This window comes from Platichthys flesus, chromosome 8 (genome assembly GCF_949316205.1).
Source record: "Platichthys flesus chromosome 8, fPlaFle2.1, whole genome shotgun sequence".
In the NCBI taxonomy this organism is placed as follows: domain Eukaryota; kingdom Metazoa; phylum Chordata; class Actinopteri; order Pleuronectiformes; family Pleuronectidae; genus Platichthys; species Platichthys flesus.
In genome coordinates this window covers 24110431-24130709 of record NC_084952.1, presented here as the reverse complement: position 1 = coordinate 24130709, position 20279 = coordinate 24110431, and the positions used below count along the sequence as shown (strand labels likewise).

The window sequence follows — 20279 nt, the reverse complement described above, 5'->3', positions numbered from 1 at the left end:
TAACAAAAACTATTGGATGGATTACCAGGATGGGCTTTGGGTCAGGAAAGAAATAACCCATTAAAATGTGTTGCAGATCCAGATCAGGGGTGTATCCAGTAACCTTTTTCACTTTCTTTAACATTGTGAGAGGCATATAAGCCTCAGAGAGAGAGAGACACACATGTGAGGGATCCCTCTCCCAGGACGGACAGAAGTGCAATATATGTCAAGTGTAAAGGAGAACATCATTAAGATAATGGTTCTAGCAGCATTGATAAGAATTAACATTTTGAAACATAACTGAAGGTCAATGACTTGATGGATATTGTCAGTAATGGTTGAGTATCTGAGGAGAAATACCATATATCAAGCAGTCCTGCTGCAATCATAGTCTATTTGATGCAGAACCAAATTTAGATATGGATCTAGTGAATTTGTGGTTTCCTAAAGGGATTGTTGGGCCTTGGAGGAGGTATGTAGTCTCTGACAGCCATTGTATTATTGTGAACCTTCCTAGACGTGGCAAGTCCACTCAAATTCATCCAGGAGGTTACAAAAGTACCCGGATAAAAATGGACAAAAACTGCTGACCCCAGTTAAAGTCAGTAATCAAGATTACATTATAACATTGGGCAAAAAATGGCATCCATGTGAGAGTTGCAAGGTACAAAATACCACTGATCCCCTCAATTCGGCGGATGACCTCAGGAGTTCATGTTTGAAAACCGCTATTCCAACTTCTGTCATTACTCATCTCTACTTCCCATTGGTTAATATTAAACTCACATCCCTGGTTTATTTCTTGTCAGTGAACTGTACTCCTACGGGTATCATAGTGGGAACTGCTGTACTAGCTCATAGTTTATCGTGTTTTATATTTTTTCCCTGATGATAATTCCCATCGACTACAAGCTGAGATGTTGAAATCAAAATATTTGTCAATTACATATTTTACAGATTTACTTTAAGGCAAGGCTTCATAATCATAACTTCTGAAAATAATACATAAACTTTAGAGTACGTAAAAATAATTCAACCTTAACATAATCAGTTTGACCTCCAGACAACAAGCTGGGTTACACAAACAGAGTCATCACATGTTCCATAAGAAAATCATCACAGCTTCAATTTTAACCCTGTAGGAAAATGGTTAGACAATGATGATACACTGTCTGTATATTATCATTACAGTTCACACAGAGAACTATGTGTGAGTACACGTCCCTGCATTAATAACAAGATGACTTTGTCTCTAAACAGTCTATGAATGGTATAGAAAGTACATTGGTACAAGTTTTTCTGATGTAACACACGTGAAAACCGCTGCGTACCCCTCCTTACATCATGACCTTCACATGCCCACTATGTGTTTCTGCCCTTTACTGTGCCTAATCGCAACCAGGTCAAAAAAAAATAAATGAATGTCCCAAATTCTTATAAAGAGAAAAAACATTATTTCACTTATATCACTCTATAGTCAAATCACGAATCATAAGTTCGTAGTTATTAAAGAGCATTTTAATAAACGGTTAGAATCATCCAGGCAGTAAATGGGCATTCCGTTTTGGGGTCCTTCAGCTTTACATGGTGCAACATGTGTTGGATAATTCCAGAAGAAGGTCCCTAGCTTTTTAAGTCTAAAGACGAGCGGCGTGTTCCGGACCTGATCTCTGTGTCTCTCCCCCTGGACGTCTGAAGACACCCCGACATTTTGACTTCTTCTCGCTGCCCTTCTCCTCCTCTCCTCGGCAGTTTGTGGACTCTGCTTAGACGTAAAACGCTGCGGACGTTTATTAAAATATTGTTAGCCTGTTACCCGAGTTGTCAAAATGTTGGGTGTCGCTAGCAGCGTTTCAAGGACTCTCCCGACAAGGAGCTGTACAAGAAACGTGTCATCTTTAATCAAGAAGGTTAGTGTAACAAATCCTCATATTTGTTATTACATACTCTTGTAATGTCGCACATTAATACGAGATGGGAAAACGCCGGTCTTGTGACCACGTCCGGTTGGCTTAGCATGCTAACAGCTAGCGTGAGGCTAGCTTACTCAATCGTTACAACCTTCACAGCTGTCATTTAATTGACTTGATGAAAGCGCACATTAAGTCGTGTTTAACGTCAAAATAAGTCACTTCTCCGTGTGGACGTCGTTACTTTTCTTGTTTGGAGAAACTGAATGTGGTTTGGTCCATGCTAACCTGTGCTAGCTCACTTTTGACGTCTGACCTGTCGCACGTCTGGCAAGACCCATCCTGTGTCGTGCGTGAGTGCTAATGAGTCTATTGACATTATAATGTATAAAGAAGCGTTTGTGATGTGACAATGGTTCACCTCCTCGATGGCTGTAGCGGATGAGCCGATCAGTGACCTTCGGTGCGGTGTCCCTACCCCCTGCTCTGCAGCATTTCTCCATAGCTTAATATGTCCATCACCTAATGATCAGCGATTAATAGCTTTTTAATGTTAACTTATATTAATGAACAACATTTTCACCACTTTTCTGACTGTGGTCGAATTATGGTGTTTGTGTTCCACATTGGCTTCTCCTATTTCCACACTTCATAATTTCACTCTTAAATCCAAGTTACTTTAGCCTGTAACAGAAAAATGTGTTGGGTTTTTTTTTTTTTTTTAATTTATATTCTACATGGTATAAAATCTGGTAACAGCTGTGTAACAGTCTTCTGATGTGTCCACAGGCCTGCTGGAGTGGCTTCCAACCAAACGCCCTCAGAGCCCTGTCCAGGAGAGACTATGCGTGAGTATCAACATTAGAGGGCCTCAAATAACTCAAAATAGTAATTGATAGAAGATTTACATTGAAACCTGTGCATGATGCTTTTGCAATATTCCATGTCACATTCCACATTGAAAAATGGTGTCTCTCCCAAGGCAAGGTCTTTGATACAATGGCAAATGTAAATACAATGATATGAGGATTTTCTTGTACAATGTCGTTGATATATTTAGTTGTTGAAATAACAGTGCTGTTTGATTATGTGATGCAGGTCAGAAGCCATCAAAGGTTCAGTCATCGGCATTGACTTGGGAACGACCAACTCCTGTGTTGCTGTTATGGACGGGAAACAGGCGAAGGTGAGGATGAACAGTCACTGCCTGTCATGTGGTCAGTTAATTGTGGAATATGAAATGGGGATGGGCGTTCGATTAAATAGTCTTCATCGATGGTCGGGAGAATTAATTTCGATTTTCGATTTAATCATTCATATTTTCAAGTCCAAAAATTCACTATTTAGAGGCTATATTAAAATGAAGTGAAAAAACAAAGGGTGTTTCCTCAGTGAGATCTTTATTACATGATGAACAGAATATGCACTGCCGTAATCTTAAGCAGCAGAGCCGACAGCTAGAAGCCGGTGCTACTAGGCGTTTTACCAGATGTGTCTAAAAACAAGGCACCGAGTCGAGAAAGCTTCATGAAAATAACACGTAACTCACATTCAACTTCAGCACCAGCCTACGGGTTTGTGTTGAGAAAGATGAGCATGTTAACATTCCCAGAGGGCAGACGCGATCGCAGCCTGGTGACCATCAGTCCAGCTGTAGAAAAAACTCGCTCTGAGGGGACTGACGTCCCAGTGATAGCCAGGTAGCTCCGTGCTAACTTGGCTAGCCTGGCCGCGGCTCCGGTGTTTCCCTCGTCCGTGTCAGACAACGCGCAGGCTCCTCGTCTCCCCAGTCTCGGGGATAGCTTCGCAGTTTTGGCAGTGAACCAAGTCATTTTTTAACTCAAAATCGTCCCACTATACACTTCGCCATGACCTCTTCCTGTTTCCTTTGGAAATGGAAATACATGGTAACTGCAGCCAGTCGCTGGTAACTGAGTAAACCTTTGGTGTTTTTTTTCAAACGCCGCGGCTCCGGTGTTTCCCTCGTCCGTGTCAGACAACGCGCAGGCTCCTCGTCTCCCCAGTCTCGGGGATGGCTTCGCAGTTTTGGCAGTGAACCAAGTCATTTTTTAACTCAAAATCGTCCCACTATACACTTCGCCATGACCTCTTCCTGTTTCCTTTGGAAATGGAAATACATGGTAACTGCAGCCAGTCGCTGGTAACTGAGTAAACCTATGGTGTTTTTTTCAAACGCTGCCCCCCGTGGTCAAATGTGTAATTAGCGAATTTCTCGATGAAAAAATAATTTCATCGAGGAAGTTCTTAATGATCAATTAATCGATCGTCGATTAGTTATGCCCATCCCTTATATGAACACAACCCTTAGGTCCTCGATACTTCAGCGTGTCAACATTTTATGAAGTTGATCAGTAAGTTGGATTGGACTATACCTGTAGTGTCCTTGTGACAACATAACTCAAGTGTGGTGTGTCATGTCATTTGTTTTTCAGCTGTTTATTTGAATTAAAGTTTCATCATGTAGAATTGAGTGGTGAAGTTGCACGTTGCTGCTGAATACCTGTCAGCTCACCCCGCATCCCAAACATGAAAGAGAACCTGTGGCAGCCTTTCGTTGTCATAAAAACTCAAAAGTTGTGTAGTTTGGGCTACTGTAAAAAAACAAACAAACACGGTGGCTTCCCTAGAGAGGACCCCCTCCAGATATAAATATAAAGTATTTAAATACAAATGCCCAGTCTATGATAAAGAAAACAACAAATTGATGATCACATATGATGTTTTGTAGTCTAATTCTGCCAATAGATCCCTTTTCACCTACATCTTACACACTTAACCTTTAAACCTGTAATGGCACTTATTATTGTGCCCACCTCGGCCCAACAGTCTCTAATTAAATCCCATGTACATTTAGATCTAAACTAAATAGTAATAATCCTGCTAACTAATTGATAGAACAAATGCAGATAAAAACATAACCTCCTTCGTGAAGGTAATAACACACTCCTTTTGTTGTGCATATTGGATTAAATACACATTTATTTTAAACAGGAGCTTTTGGTCACATTTATCATTTCTAGGAAGGAAAGGTTGGCAATTATGGAGGAAGTACAGGAAGGGAAAACAAGCTTGCATGTAAAACCCGAATTTCAATAAATTTAACACTTGAGGTTTGTCATTTGGGACTGATCAAATTAAGGTCCTTTGACACGGGTTTGATAGGTGCATCTAATTTCAACATAATGGAATGAAACTGAGTATAAATGTATAATTTTCCCTCAGACTCAGTTAAAACAAAACAGAACAAAATCCCTCTTTCTGCTTTGCTTTCACTGCTAACGTAGATACAGTAGGTCGTCTATGCAGACACTGAAAATAAATTAAAAGCATTTCTGGTAGGTAGCCTGTGTTTATCCCTCCTACCCATCGTGGCAAATGAGAACTTTCTTGTGTGGTCGTGAGGTTTATGTTAAGGATATGTGATGAAAACAAGTTGTATGTTCAAGTCTATGAAGCTTTATTGGCAGACATGAAAAACGAACTAATAATAATGCAACAACAATGGTAGCTGTTTATATTCAGAATAGTTGGGACATCTTAAGGAGGCTTGTGTTTGCTCATCACAAACATTTGTGCTTGAATGTGTTTTAGATTGTTTTCTTTTCTCCAGGATTAATAGATAGTTGACTCACTGATGCGTTTCAATTTTCCCTGAGATTCTTGTCCACTTAATAGTTAATGGTGGTGTTGTACTCGACTGCAATACATTGAAATGTGTTCTTAAAAGAATAATTCACCCAAAATGTATCTACTCACACCTATGCCGACGGAGGGGTGGGTGAAGTGTGTTAGTCCACAAAACACTGCTAGAGGTTCAGGGGTAAACCGTGTCAGCTGATATCTTCCAACATGGTGCATTCAGGGACCGTTAGAAATGCTGACGTCCGCTTACTTAGCCACTTCTGGTGGACATCTAGTCTTGTGTGGTGTCATCCAAGTATCTGCAAGACCCGACTTTCACATTTGACTCGAATCAAGGTAACTTTCACCGTGTCTTATGCCTAAAAGTCCACCAGAAGGGGCCAAGCTAGCGGCCGTTTGCATTTCTGACGGCCCCTGTATGCACCTCGTCGGAAGATATCAGGACTTTCATGCTAAAATCACGGTGTAAATGAACTCGTTTAGAGTCGAATATGAATATCGGGGCTTGTGTACACTTGGATGACAGCACAGGAGCAATATGGAGGCATTTATGCATTTATTTTAAAGCTAAAATTACATCTGAAGATAAGTCCCTAATATTTTCTGTTGTATTGGATTCGGCTGCTACCTGGCTGATGCACTATTTACCCATAAAAGTCCAGATGTGTTTTGTGGACTCAAAAAACGGAATAGAGTTGAGTAGATAAGGATTGAATTATGATTTTTTTTGGGGGTGAACTATTCTTTTAATGCCCCCAAATGTTGCCAACAAAATTGTGACACTCTTTAGAAAAGGGTCTCAAGTAATTTTAGTGTAGTTGAATGGAAATAAAGATGTCCTAACCACTTACCCCAACGTGAATGGCAATGCTCTCTGGTCTGAAGTTTGACAAAGCAAACATGGATTTCTGTCTGTCTCTCAGGTGTTGGAGAATGCAGAGGGAGCCAGGACGACTCCATCAGTCATTGCCTTCGCTGCGGATGGGGAACGTCTAGTGGGCATGCCTGCTAAACGCCAATCTGTTACCAACCCTGAGAACACTCTGTACGCCACCAAGAGACTAATTGGTCGTCGCTTTGACGATGCAGAGGTCCAGAAAGATCTGTGAGTTCACACTTGACGTTTGCTACCTCATTGCATTCTAGTATCTGAAGTAATGTTCGTTAAATGCGTTAAACATATACCTCAAAGATGTAACTGTCTGTGTTAAGGGGCAGTGTTTTTTATTTATTTGGATATGGAGAAATTAACATTGTGTGAATTAAACAATCTGAACACACTGTTTTCATCAACAGGAAGAACGTACCCTACAAGATAGTACGTGCATCTAATGGTGATGCTTGGGTCGAGGCTCATGGGAAAATGTATTCCCCCAGCCAGGCTGGAGCTTTTGTTCTCATGAAAATGAAGGAGACTGCAGGTATGACTTCATCTGCACTAAACAAGTATTGTTTTGCTCTCTGTCGTCAACATGCAAGCATCAGTTTAGATTATAATTTGATTTTTGTGTTGCAGAGAACTACCTGGGAACCAAAGTAAAGAACGCCGTCGTGACTGTACCAGCCTACTTCAATGATTCTCAGAGACAGGTACACAGGCACACACACAAAAGGGCTACATAACATTAGGAAAACGTGTGATATGCGTTAACCTTGAATATTTGGGTGACTATATGACTTGAGAGCACGAAAAGCTGTTCACACTGTTGTATCCATGTTAATTCTGTTGTGGAATAAACTGAACAATGTCCCAGTTACTTCCCAAACAAGGCTATACTAAACTTCCGACAGGCAGAGATCTCAGATGGGTCGAAAGTTTGTTAGCAGACCTCTGAAATAGCTGACATTCAATGCTGTTATATTAGCATATAGGATTTATCCTGATCAAGCAATTATCCAGACACAGCTCCTGTAGGAGACAGTGATAGTGCCCAAGATGTGTTCTCTTCTTGGTGGTCTCGGGAACTTTGACAGCTTCTCTGGTATTTCCACAACACGTACAATACAGCAACGTTAGTCACTTCAGCTGGTATCATCCTCGTCTCTTTTTTGAATTTGAGCAAATTAACACAACAATGCAAACCGTTCAAGGCCAAAATAACATGTTACTCGGTGAACCCTGACAGCCATGTCTTATCTGATTTGTTTGGTAAAGGCAAGGTCACACATGCGAAAGTCAAGCAAATATTGTGGGTCAGAGTTGAACTCTGCACAATCAAATGTATTACCCCCAACACTCTCTGATGCATTTATTTGAACTTTAGGCCACCAAAGATGCCGGTCAGATCGCAGGTCTGAACGTCCTGCGTGTCATCAATGAGCCAACAGCTGCTGCTCTGGCCTATGGACTGGAAAAAACCCAGGACAAGATGTGAGTAGAGCAGAATCTTCACTACAGTCCATCAGTAATAACAGTTCTTACTGAAACATGAAAACAAATGAACAAGTAGACAAGTTAATATGTAGGATTTATCCTCGTAGAGCTGCAATAAACCCACTCATGTCTGTTTCCAGTATTGCAGTGTATGATCTTGGTGGAGGTACGTTTGATATTTCTGTCCTGGAGATCCAGAAGGGAGTATTTGAGGTGAAGTCTACAAACGGTGACACTTTCCTGGGAGGAGAGGACTTTGACCAACACCTCCTCACACACATCGTCAAGGAGTTCAAGAGAGAGGTGCATAGATTAACACTCTTTATATAAGCCTCATCTGCAGTTCACGGTGTGTTAGTTTCTCACATGCGCTGTCATTTCGCATCTTTCCAGTCTGGTGTGGATCTGATGAAAGACAACATGGCTCTTCAGAGAGTCAGAGAGGCTGCAGAGAAGGCCAAGTGTGAGCTGTCGTCTTCACTGCAGGTAAAGGATTATTGATGCTGGTCATATACAGTTTCTACAAATGTTTCTGTCCAACCTTACACCAATTAAGATAGAAAAATAAATTACTCTTAAGACACTTTAGAACAGTCACTTACCTTTTTTGGCCACTTGAGTCAATATATTCCGAGGTTATCGTTGGCATTAATATCACAGTCCATCTCTAAGTCTGCTGTTCTGTCCCGTCTGTGTGTGTGTGTAGCTCAGTATTATGGTGAGCTACACACAGCGCTATATTGTGCTTTACTGCAGCAGTTTGAGGGTTTTGTGACCTTTGCTGATCATGACAGCAGAGCAGGCAAAGAGGCAAGGTTTGTACAGACTGTTCAACTTTTATGTAGAATTCTATATTTTTTTTTTATAGCTTTTTGAGGGTTTAAGTTTAGGATATGGTTATGGTAAGAAAAGGAATATTTACCTATGCATTGATTAAAAATCTGAAGGGCCGCAGAAATGCCAAAATTTACAAAAACTCTCAGCCTCTTAAGCAGAGGGAGAAATTAAATTAAAACATTTCAATGCAGTTTCCCTGAACATTTTTACTTTACTTTTTAAACATCAAAGCCGGCAAACTCGTGAGATACATCCTACTCTTCCTCAAACTTATCACTTACTGACGCCGGGTTCACACTGGACGCGGAAGCGACGCTGAAGCGGAAAAAATAGACTCGACGCCGAAATTATCGCTTCACAGCACGAGGCACCCTTGGCGCCGCACGGCGCTTCAGCGTCCGGTGTGAGCCTGATTGCTCAGCTAGTCAGCAGGAACGTTGTCTGGGTCTGAATCTTCTTCACTGTAATTACATTTTTTTATTTTTATGAAATTGCTTAAGGATTGTTTTTTGTTAACTTAATCAGCCATTGCCTGAAAGGCTACTTTAAAGGTTAATGCCTAAAAAAAAACTACATTTATATAACGTTTCACTCGTCCTGAGAGTATTTCAGCGAATTGCTGTATTTATTCAGTCACATGTCTTGAAAATGATGACATCGTACATGAGACGCACACAACGCAACCGGTTCTAAAAGGAGAAGCAGGCATCTGGTCTTATTGGGTTAAAATCTTTTGTAATCATCAATTGTTAAGAGTGAAATTCTAAGCAAAAAAGCAACCGTATACTTTTTTGACCTGAGCCCATCAAATCAGAGTTTAAGTTAAAGTGTTATTTGTCATATATAATATAACGGGGTCAATGGCCGAGAACATTTCATCTCAGCAATAGGTCACAATGTAATTTCACATGATGGTCATACAGATAGACCATAATAATATAATCCCTCAATACATGGAAAGTTTGTGTACTAATATGTCTACTATGTTGGAGTGAACCCCTATATCACACTCAGATTAACACAAAGCAACACTGATTGTTAAATAATGAACCAAGCAGAAAACGCATGGAACAACATTGTCATCTGTGACCTTGTCAAACCTTTTAGTTGTAATACTTCTTTTTGTGTTTCTTTTGTCACAGACGGATATCAACCTTCCTTACCTGACCATGGATGCCTCAGGTCCCAAACATCTCAACATCAAGCTGACGCGTTCACAATTTGAGGGTATCGTGTCCGACCTGATCCGCCGCACCGTGGCTCCCTGTCAGAAGGCCATGCAGGATGCAGAGGTTTCAAAGGGGGACATTGGAGAGGTGCTGCTGGTTGGCGGCATGAGCCGCATGCCCAAGGTACACAACATACTGTACACACTCACATGGATTTACTGGTGTCCAATAAACAGTTAAACTCACTGAACAAATGCGTAGTTTGAGTTGTAGTAATGGTCATTTCTGGTTCTGAGTCAGTGACATGAAGTCATCCAAATGAGGATTGTACAGACTCACTTGTATAAGTTAACATTTAGCCAAGCTAACACTTTCGTTTCCCGTAGGTTCAGCAGACAGTTCAGGATCTGTTTGGCCGCGCTCCCAGCAAGTCTGTCAACCCAGATGAAGCTGTTGCCATAGGAGCAGCCATCCAGGGAGGCGTATTGGCTGGTGATGTCACTGACGTGCTCCTGTTGGATGTGACACCGTTGTCACTGGGTATTGAGACTCTTGGCGGAGTCTTCACCAAACTTATCAACAGGAACACTACAATTCCTACCAAGAAGAGCCAGGTACTGAGACTAAGACTGCACTGCTCCTCCAGAGCAATACTGAAAAAGTGCTTCCCAGGTTAAAAAAAAAAAAAAAAGTAAACTGTCACCCTAAATTTCCACTTTGTCCTCACCCCTCTGCTTCCAGGTGTTCTCCACGGCAGCGGACGGACAGACACAGGTGGAGATCAAGGTATGTCAGGGCGAGAGAGAGATGGCGGCAGACAACAAGGTGCTGGGTCAGTTCACTCTGGTGGGAATCCCCCCAGCCCCCCGCGGAGTTCCCCAGGTTGAAGTCACCTTCGACATTGACGCCAACGGTATCGTCCACGTCTCCGCCAAGGACAAGGGCACCGGCCGCGAGCAGCAGAGTAAGTTTTTGTAGTTAGTCTGAGGTTTAAATATTTCACAGTAAATTACAATTTTTTTGGATTTTTTAATTATTAAGAGATGCGTGTCCTTTATGAGTAGCTTTAATTAGTACATTACAAACACGACAGTGCAATGCGTTTCGTAAACATCATCTCATCTCTTCCTCAGTTGTCATCCAGTCATCAGGAGGTCTCAGTAAAGATGACATTGAGAACATGGTCAGGAATGCGGAGAAGTACGCAGAGGAGGACAGGAGAAGGAAGGTGAGGGGTTCAGAACTTATGGCTAAAATGTATTTATACAGACACTATTCCATACCGTTACAGAAGGTAAATTATCTTCTCACTTTGTTATTGTCTGTAGGAAAGCGTGGAGGCCGTCAACATGGCCGAGGGAATTGTTCACGACACAGAATCCAAGATGGAGGAGTTCAAAGACCAGCTTCCTGCTGATGAGGTAAAACATGAGGGAGGGAGTGAAGGAGTGTTCTACGGTAACCCGGCCATCACATTTATATAAATATTAAATCTTACCCATTTAAAAAAAAAAACTAATCAACAATTGGTGATCAGTGTTTTGCTGCTAGTGTCACAACAAATGAAACAGCTTTGTTTATTAATTTGTCCTCGCTGATCTTCCACTCATAGTGCACTAAGCTGAAGGAGGAGATCTCTAAAGTCAGAAATCTTCTGGCCAACAAGGACTCAGAAACAGGAGAAAACATCAAACAGGCAGCCACCAACCTGCAGCAGGCATCGCTGAAACTCTTTGAAATGGCCTACAAGAAGGTAAGGATCTTATTCACACTGATGCTGTATATCAACCTGTTGAAGACACTGTTGCATGCTCCTACCACACACTTGACTTCTGTTCCCCTCTGTCTCTGTTGCTACACAATTTCAAATGAACTCTGCTCTTTTTCGATAAACGACAAACAAAAAATATCCAGCCCCCCCTTTTAAATCAACTTTTAACTCAGCCCAGAGTGAAATATAAACTGATCGTAGATAAAATGCATGAATATTAAATTACATTTCCTCATCAAAGACGTCTCTTGGAAATGTCAGGGTTTCCACTGAGTCTCAACATTCAATAATCTTAACTTATTAAGAGCACAAATCATCATAATTTAGAGTCAATAACATGGTAATGTTTGGCTCTTTAACATTTCTCATTTGAAATATTGCAGGTTTTTCTATTCCTGACTCAATTATTAATCAACTGTTAAAAGATTAGATATTTGGAATGTACAAATTAAACACTGACTATAATAGTGTTTATTGAAATGATGATGCCTGCAAATTACATATTTTCTGATTTAAAGAAAATATGTTTTTAATTAAAAGCTGCAGTTGAAACAAACATTTTACCTCTAATTCTCATCTCTTCCTGCAGATGGCAGCAGAGCGGGAAGGCAGCGGCGGCAGCAGCAGCTCGAGCTCATCGGAGGGAGACAAGAAAGAAGGGCAGCAGTAAATCGTAGCACTTGGTTGTCACATGGTTTCCATGACAACAGAGGACTGTTGGGTAAAGGGGTGGGGCTGGGGGGGCGGCGGCAGTCCAGAGCATCAAGCTGAATCTACTTCATTCTCACCATAATATATTCTGTTGTGTTTCTGGCTGAAAAATACTCTATAGTCAGTGAACGCTCCTCCAGGTCCTGTTATGTTCTGTCTGTAATTTAATTGTTTCAAAATATGTCTTGTATGTTTTTTTTTTTTTTTAAGCTATTAATTGACATTCTGAGCTAGTAAAAGTTGTACTTTTTTGTCTAAGATGTCATATCTTTCATCTTTTGTTTAGTTGTGTTTGTGCACGTTCAGTTAGATTGAAAGCTTGGTGCAGAGGACAACCCTGCTTCACCACGTCTACTTCATAATCTTGTACAGTGCTCGACGACCGGCATAGCTTCTCTTGTTTTAATAGTGCACTTATGTCAACTCTGAGGTGGGATGCTCCTGCACTAAATTAAGTACATTTTATTTTTTTTGTCAGAAACTTGCCACCTCTCACGGGTCCTGAATGCACTCTATACTTGCAGAACTGTGGTCATAAGGTGGTTTTCATTTCATTATTTATTCTTGAAATTGAGAACTGCATCAACACAACTCGGCAGAAACTAGGTCCTATTTGATCCGTCTCCTCTGACAGTTAAACATGCTTGTTTGACCCTGTCTACAGTCAAATCTCAGACTTAATAATTGGAGCACAATAGTAATGTACAAGTTATATCTATCTGTGTGAGGATAAGATCATGTTAATTGTCTCATATTTCCAAAAGGAAAAAAAGACTTGATCTGTCATATCCTTAAGTCCTCTGCATCCTCACATTAAACACAGCAGAGTTTATCCTCTGATAGTCTGCGTCTGAAGGAATCACTGATCCAACAGTTAAACTATAAATAAATTTGTAGGATCTGGATATTATTGCACAGCAGAGGATGAGGCCTTAGCTTACCTTCCCAACCAGACACATGCCAAGAAGTGGGGTCCATGAAAACCAGCGGAGGTGTCGAGAAATGAGCCCGGTTGAGTCAGTCCCCTCTGGTACAAAGTTATGTTGATGCCATAAATTGCTCTTTTTGATGTGATTCTTGCTGTATACCTGCCGGATAGTGATCTATGGGGTGTCTATATAGGAGGTAGTCAGGAAGCAGTATATTGATTGACCGAGGGGAAGGTTCTTCTTTCTTTTTTCATTTTTTGGGGTGGATAATGTGATTATATTATTGGAGAGTAAAAATTATGTAATGTTTTTTTCTAATAAAAATCTGAAATGTAATGTTTCCTCTTGGCACTAGACACATGCTTCCACTGGATTTACATAAATTCAGATCGAAGTAAGATGACAAACAAACCAAAAGTTTAGCAACAAAGAGCCTGAAGCAATTAAAGGCAACACTACACAGCTCAGACCTAACATGTGGAAGGAATTTGTCAATTGAGTTGATAAAAACTAAAGGAAACGATAGCCTCTGTGTTTTAATCTTAAAATTAATTTCTATCTGAATAAGTAATTTATTTAATTGGAACGTTAGAATGCCTGAACGGTCCGGTCGTCCAGAAAAAAACACAATACAGGTGCAGTTCAGGCTTGAAGCTATTTAATTCTCACTGGTGTACAAGTGATACAGCATCCACATATTCACCCACATCCTCAGACTGGCTGTGTTATATACAGATGGCTGTCAACCAATCCAGCCGGCACATGCCAAACATAATCCAAAGTGTAAATATACAATACATATTTACATATACAATTACTATTTTCCCACCTAACCACCCTGAATAAATAATATTGAATATCCTACTAGTTTCAATGAACTTCCCCTTGCCCACTTCCTTATTAGTTTAACCCCACTGAACTATTAAAAAGACATTCGTGCCCCCGGGGAAGTCTTTTCACAACCAAGCTCAAGTGGCCAGGACAAAAAGGGAGACACCAGTATACCAATCAAAGAATCTTTTATTTGTTGACCAAATCGCACCAAATTAACATGCCAAATCAAGGGTTAATATATGAGAGGTGGAGGTCAGTAAAGTCAGTGTAGTAGGGGATGCATGAGTGAAGGGGGTAGTTGCCAAGCTTTGAAAGGTGTTAAGAAAACAAAGATAATCTACAGGAACAGAACCAAACCAGAACTTGAAGTGCCTTTGGAGAGGAGCAGAGAGAAACTGATATAACCTTATGATGTTACTGATGTAACCTTCACACAATGGGCCTCAGTTCACAACAATCAGCCACCTACATAACAGAAAGACAGTTCACTCACAGATCATACCCCAAGACGGCACCCTGGGAGGAAGGAGAGCAGACAGAGGTAAGTCAACAGCTGCTGACAACACATCTCAATTTTCCAATACCCGTCACTTTATAAACAGTCTCCTATACTTAGGAGTTACTCGTTACTAAATACTGCTCAATTGCTAAGAGTACAGTACCTCAATTTCCATGGACCTGAGAGATACAGTCTGCCACCATATTGGCTTTCCCTGACCGATACTGAACTGTGAAGTCATAGGGTTGCAGGGACAGGTACCACCCCGAAATAAATTTTCGTAAAGAAAAATACGAATTTCTAGCGCTAAAGTTTTGTACAGAATCCTACGAAATGCGCCTGCGCAGACCTCCGCTGATAAAGCAGGCCGGCAGAGATTGCTGTATTCCTGGTGGAAAACGTTTAATTTAAGCAATGTTTCTTAATGAAAATGTGTTTTGAGACATGTCGAGATATGTGTGTTTCAGTTTCAATACTTTCAATACAAAAAAAAAACAACCGCTAATATGTTTTCTAAACCTTATTTTCAGAAACACTAATCTCAACCAGGAAGAACCATACAGAGAACTACAAATTGAATGGCGTTCCTGGATGTATGTGTGTGTTGTTCCCATCTTTTGTAGTTCTAATGTGTTTTCACTATTATGTGAGATTGTGACCGGGAACCTTGCATGCCTCTTTATAGTTTGTTGGTGTGCATATCTAGTTTCCATCCTGTAAGATATCAAAACTGACTCAGATGCAAGGTTCAAAGGTCATCCCTGAGGAGCAGGAGTCATCCACAATTTTCACAGTGACATTATGTAACTCCCGAGGTCAAGACCTTTACGAGGATGTCTTTGCTTTTGTTCTACGACAAAGTTTACATTTCATCTTGCTCCAAGCACTGGCCATCTCAGGTGAACTTTCTCAGACCCCTTTGAGGTCCAAGCTGGATCAGATCTGTTAAATCTATTTTAAGTGGTATTTAATGGCCAGATATGGTCAAAATATGTATGTTTGCTCATACACAATCAAATTTTTCACTGTGGACCAAGTTAGAGACACCTTTGTTCATTGACAACCCAATTTCTCACAACCCAGTCTCAGACTGTTTGCCCTCCTCCCCTCTGGGAGGCGCAACAGGGATCTCCTTTCCCGGACCAGCAGGTTCAGGAACAGCTTATTCCTGCAGCTGTCACTCTGCTGAATCACCGTGGTGCAGACCTCATCTGTATTTTTTAGTGCTGTCAGTTAAATGTGTTATTAACTGCGTTAACGCAAATCCATTTTAACGCCATAAAAAAAATTTCTCGCAAGGTTAACGCAGACCTGCAAACTCTCACGCTTTTGCCGTGTGACACACGCTTTTGCATGTTGGTGGTTGACTAAGTCACAATATTTTTTTAAACATCATCGTATCAAGCTGTCATGAAGTACCAGGAGCGGGCGAGTGTGTGTGTGTGTGTCTGTGTGTGTGTATGCTCCCATATAGCGCACCGGTCCCGGGGCTCCAACCCCCGGCCCCGCTCATTCGCTTAGAGAGACACTGTGAGATCAGAGCTCGTTCACGTGAAGCAGCTGCTCAGTGACTGTGTTTTCACTGTTTCCTTAGTTAAGAAGTAGTCAGAGTTTCTCTGGAATCAGCTGATCAGAGATCAGCGCAGCAGCTTCTTGATCACAGCAGAAGCTGCAGTTGGTTTCTATCGAGCTTCAGTTTCTGTGTTCGCCTCCAGTCTGACTTGCTCTCACTTTTTGTTTTAATATTTCGCCAACTAAAATATATATTTTTAAGCTATTACGCTGCAGCTATATGTTTTTATTTATTTCAAAATAGGGTACTTCTTATTTCATACATTTTCCAAAATATGGGGAGGAATCAAATAGCCCTACAAAGTTCTGTGTTTAATTTGTTTCAAAGTAGGCCGACACTTGTCTCCGTATTTTAGGCTTACCTTTTTTTGGTAACCTAACTGTTACGGTACATTGTTTCTGAAATAAGAGGCCTGACTGCTATGTTCACAGCAAACTTGAATAAAAGAAAATATTAATTAAATATTACGCCATGGAGTTCTTGTTTACCTGAAATGTGCACTCTATAATTTTATTTTGTACCGCCCTGTTTGGCAATGTTGTTTTTCAATAATATATAACATTTCGATAAAGCAAGCCAATCCACTTTTCTATGTTGATAGAGCATTAAAACGAAAAAAAAAAAATAATGGAGAAAAAATAAATGAAGGGACATTTAGAATTGATAAAAATTTGCAATTAATGAGGATTCATTTTGAGTTAACTATGACATAAATGCGATTAATCGCGATCAAATATTTTAAACTTTGACAGCACTAGTATTTTTCATATTAGGGTTAGGGTTAGATGAATGTCCGCCATGTTTTTGGTTTTCACGAAGAGAGAGAAGCGCATAGGTCACGTGTCCCCAGCCTCCTGACTCACAATTTAGTGGAATTCATACAAATTCTAGTGCATTACTTTTAGTAGCATTTCCTACGAAATTGTGATGATACCAGCTTGAACTGGTTCAGACACTGCAAAGCATGAGGATCTCTCTCCAGTACAAAGTGACGTCCCAGCAAGTAGTACCTCAGTGACTCAATGGCCCACTTCATGGCCAGGCACTCCTTCTCAACGGTAGAGTACCTTGCCTCCCGGCCAGGAGCTTGCAACTCAGGAACAGCAGAAGCAGAAGCACTGCCCCAATGCTGACCCCAGAAGCATCTGTCTGCAGTTTGAATGGTCGAGAGAAGTTAGGAGTGTGGAGCACAGACTCACTTGTGATGGCAAGTTTGAGATCCTTGGAGGCTCTGTCACAATCTTCACTCCAAACTCTGTTTGGGGCTGAAGCCTTGATGAGGTCAGTGAGCACAGCTGCCCTCTCAGAAAAGTGGGGCATACACTTTCTGTACTATCCCATCAGCCCAAGAAAGATCTGTACCTTCTTCTTGGTGGTGTGAACAAGATAGGCATAGATACCTACACCTTCCTCACTAGAGGCATGACCACCCCTTGGCCAACAATATGGCCCAGGTACTCGATCTGCTGCTTTGCATGAACGCACATGCCCGGATTGATGGTGACCTACCGGTCTTGATCAGGTGAAGGACATGTCGAAGGTTAGCCAAATGTTCCTCCCTTGTCTTGCTTAAGATTACGACATCATCAAAGTAAGCCGCTGCAAAGTGTGGCACCTTCCTCAAGACTTGGTCCATGAGGCTTTGAAATATTGTGTTTTGAATGCTGTCAGCTCATTGATGTGGGGTCTCACAATGATTAAAGTCCAGTGAATGAACTTTTCTCCTGTAGGTGTCGACTTTGATTTCCTATTTAGCCAGGATGCCTTCTTTGACCTTTTCATAATCTTCAGCCTTAGAAATACCCATGAGAACAAAGGCACTGCGTGCCTTATCTGTGAGCAGAGGGACGAAATGAATAGCCCACTCATCTTTTGGCCAACGAGAGACAGTGGCCAATCTTTCAAATGTGGTCAGATAGTGTTTGATGTCATTAACAGGCATGAGATGTTCTCCATGAATGCCATATAGTGTTGTTGCATCTCAGGTTTTCTTTTTGGGGTTCTCTGCAGGGATGTGAACCGATTGATTGCCTACGCTTTATTGTGCGGCAAAGGTTGGCGTGGTTCTCTGAAAGGAAGTTGTGCAACCCAACTGTTCTTTATCCTGAATGTAGCTTGAGGGAGGGTTTATAAAAGGTTCGTACTATACCATGGGGCAAGAGACGGTTTTAATGGGTAAATAGAGCAGAATTTTATTAAACTAAAAAAATGCACATTCAACAATAGCAAAACAAAACAATCAACCACCAGAATGACAAGTATAAGATAAATATAATACACATACAAGAGTGAAGGAAAGGGCTAGGTCAGCGGTCGGCAACCTGCGGCTCTTCAGCCCCTCTGCAGTGGCTCCCTGTGCAGTGCATGTTGTGCATATTTTTCGCGAACGGTGAACTTAACGAATCAGTTCTTTCATATGATGAACGTGAGTGAACGTCACGTTCACGTTAATTTTTTTAATAATCATCGTATCAGGCCATCATGAAATACCAGGAGCGGGTGAATGTGTGTGTGTGCAGGGGCGCCGCTAGGGATTTTGGGCCCCATGAAAAGAATCTTTACAGGGCCCCCAACACAGCGGCAAAATCTTTTGATGCTATTTTACATACAATTATGCATTTTAATGGTATTTTTGACTATCATTACCATATTTGTGAAAGAAGAACAGCATGACAGTTGACATGTACAGTAGGGGAAGAACTGAGCACTCTGAATACAATGGAATTCATTTTGAGTCATTTATTTGCTGCACCACTGATTCTTAAATTGGAAATAAACTCTTCCATGAAAGAATAGCAATTATAATCAGTGGAGAGAAAAAAATCTCAGCAAAAACAAAAACGCCATCAGAATACAAAATGGCCATATATGATTTCTCATCATTTAAGTAGAACTTAATATATGAAAGAATGGCAAATATATATATAATATAACGTTGCCGACTGAGTCAAGCTTCCTTTTGCAACCTTTCAATCACTGGTCCTTGCTCAACTCTTCTCACCAAAAGCCCAACGCCGAGCCTTCTCATGTGCAAAATCACTTATCAGGTCTTTGAAGTCCAGCTTTCTAGCCAACTGACTCTCAATTGACAGCATGGCAAGACTGCAAAGTCTTTCCTGAGACATTGTGGACCTCAAATAGTTTTTTATCATTTTTAGTTTACTGAACGCTCTCTCACCACCAGCAACAGTAACTGGCAGGGTGCAAAATATGCGCAAGGCGATGCACACTTCTCCAAAGATGCTTTGCAGCTGCAGCTTACAAATTGCATTCAGGAGTTCAAGAGGGGACAGGTTAGGGGGGAAGTTGGCTGCATATACACTGTTTGGTTGTCTTACTTGATTTTCAAAATCAGGAGTAAGATCACTAGAATACTTTGTGATCAGTGGTTGGCACACAGAAGAGATTTTGCCCTCACTAATCTGCCCAACTTTCAGAACAGCAGAAAACAAGTCACTGATGATACTGTCCATGGCTGTATAAAACACAGTGTTCCGAAACACTGTTTCTGAACTCTCCTGAGTTGTCTCCTCTTCAGCGGTTTCATCATGGAATCTCCGCCTTTTCTTCTGGCGGCTGGACTCCTTGCTTAACTGAGGTGTAACATTAATTTCCCCAGCTATCAACTTTGCCTCAGCTAGGAGAGTGTCCCATGCATCTCTTAGAGACTGCATCTCTTCTGTCAAGTCTCTGATATTGGCTGCTTCTATGTCAAGTGATATTTTTCCTGACTGGAGAATAACATTCCTGTTGTCAATACTTTGCAGTACCTTCAGCCAGACAGTGAGAAGAGCAACAGCATCAAATGACATGAAGTATTTCCTCAAACCATTAGCTTCTGATCTTGCTTCACTGGTGAGACTGCATGTCATAACTATGCTATCAAGGGATTTGAGGACAGAAGGTAGGTGCTTTGCCACAGGGTTAACAGCCTCAATCCTTGCACTCCAGCGGGTATCAGATAGGCGATGCAATGAGCAACCTGTTTGCTCTTTATAGATGGCCCAACGCTCTGGGCTGCCACTTA

The 20279-nt window shown here is 41.2% G+C and overlaps 1 protein-coding gene across 1 annotated transcript; it reads left to right on the top strand.

Annotated features, from left to right (window-relative positions):
* The first annotated feature begins 1584 nt into the window (after nt 1–1584).
* Nucleotides 1585–13682, top strand: hspa9 (heat shock protein 9). Its single transcript, XM_062393361.1, has 16 exons — nt 1585–1892; nt 2682–2740; nt 2991–3078; nt 6479–6660; nt 6852–6976; nt 7072–7145; nt 7820–7926; nt 8070–8232; nt 8323–8415; nt 9909–10118; nt 10322–10549; nt 10677–10899; nt 11069–11163; nt 11264–11356; nt 11548–11688; nt 12296–13682. Exons 1-16 carry the CDS (start codon nt 1812–1814, stop codon nt 12374–12376), a joined length of 2043 nt encoding a protein of 680 aa, XP_062249345.1. The 5' UTR covers nt 1585–1811; the 3' UTR covers nt 12377–13682.
* The last annotated feature ends 6597 nt before the right edge of the window (nt 13683–20279 follow it).

Bases quoted from the DNA above. Each gene is read 5' to 3' on its own strand.
- hspa9 (XM_062393361.1), top strand. From the start codon at position 1,812: ATGTTGGGTGTCGCTAGCAGCGTTTCAAGGACTCTCCCGACAAGGAGC. The intron at 6,661-6,851 runs GTGAGTTCACAC...TTTCATCAACAG, and splicing joins GCAGAGGTCCAGAAAGATCT to GAAGAACGTACCCTACAAGA. The intron at 6,977-7,071 runs GTATGACTTCAT...TTTGTGTTGCAG, and splicing joins GAAAATGAAGGAGACTGCAG to AGAACTACCTGGGAACCAAA.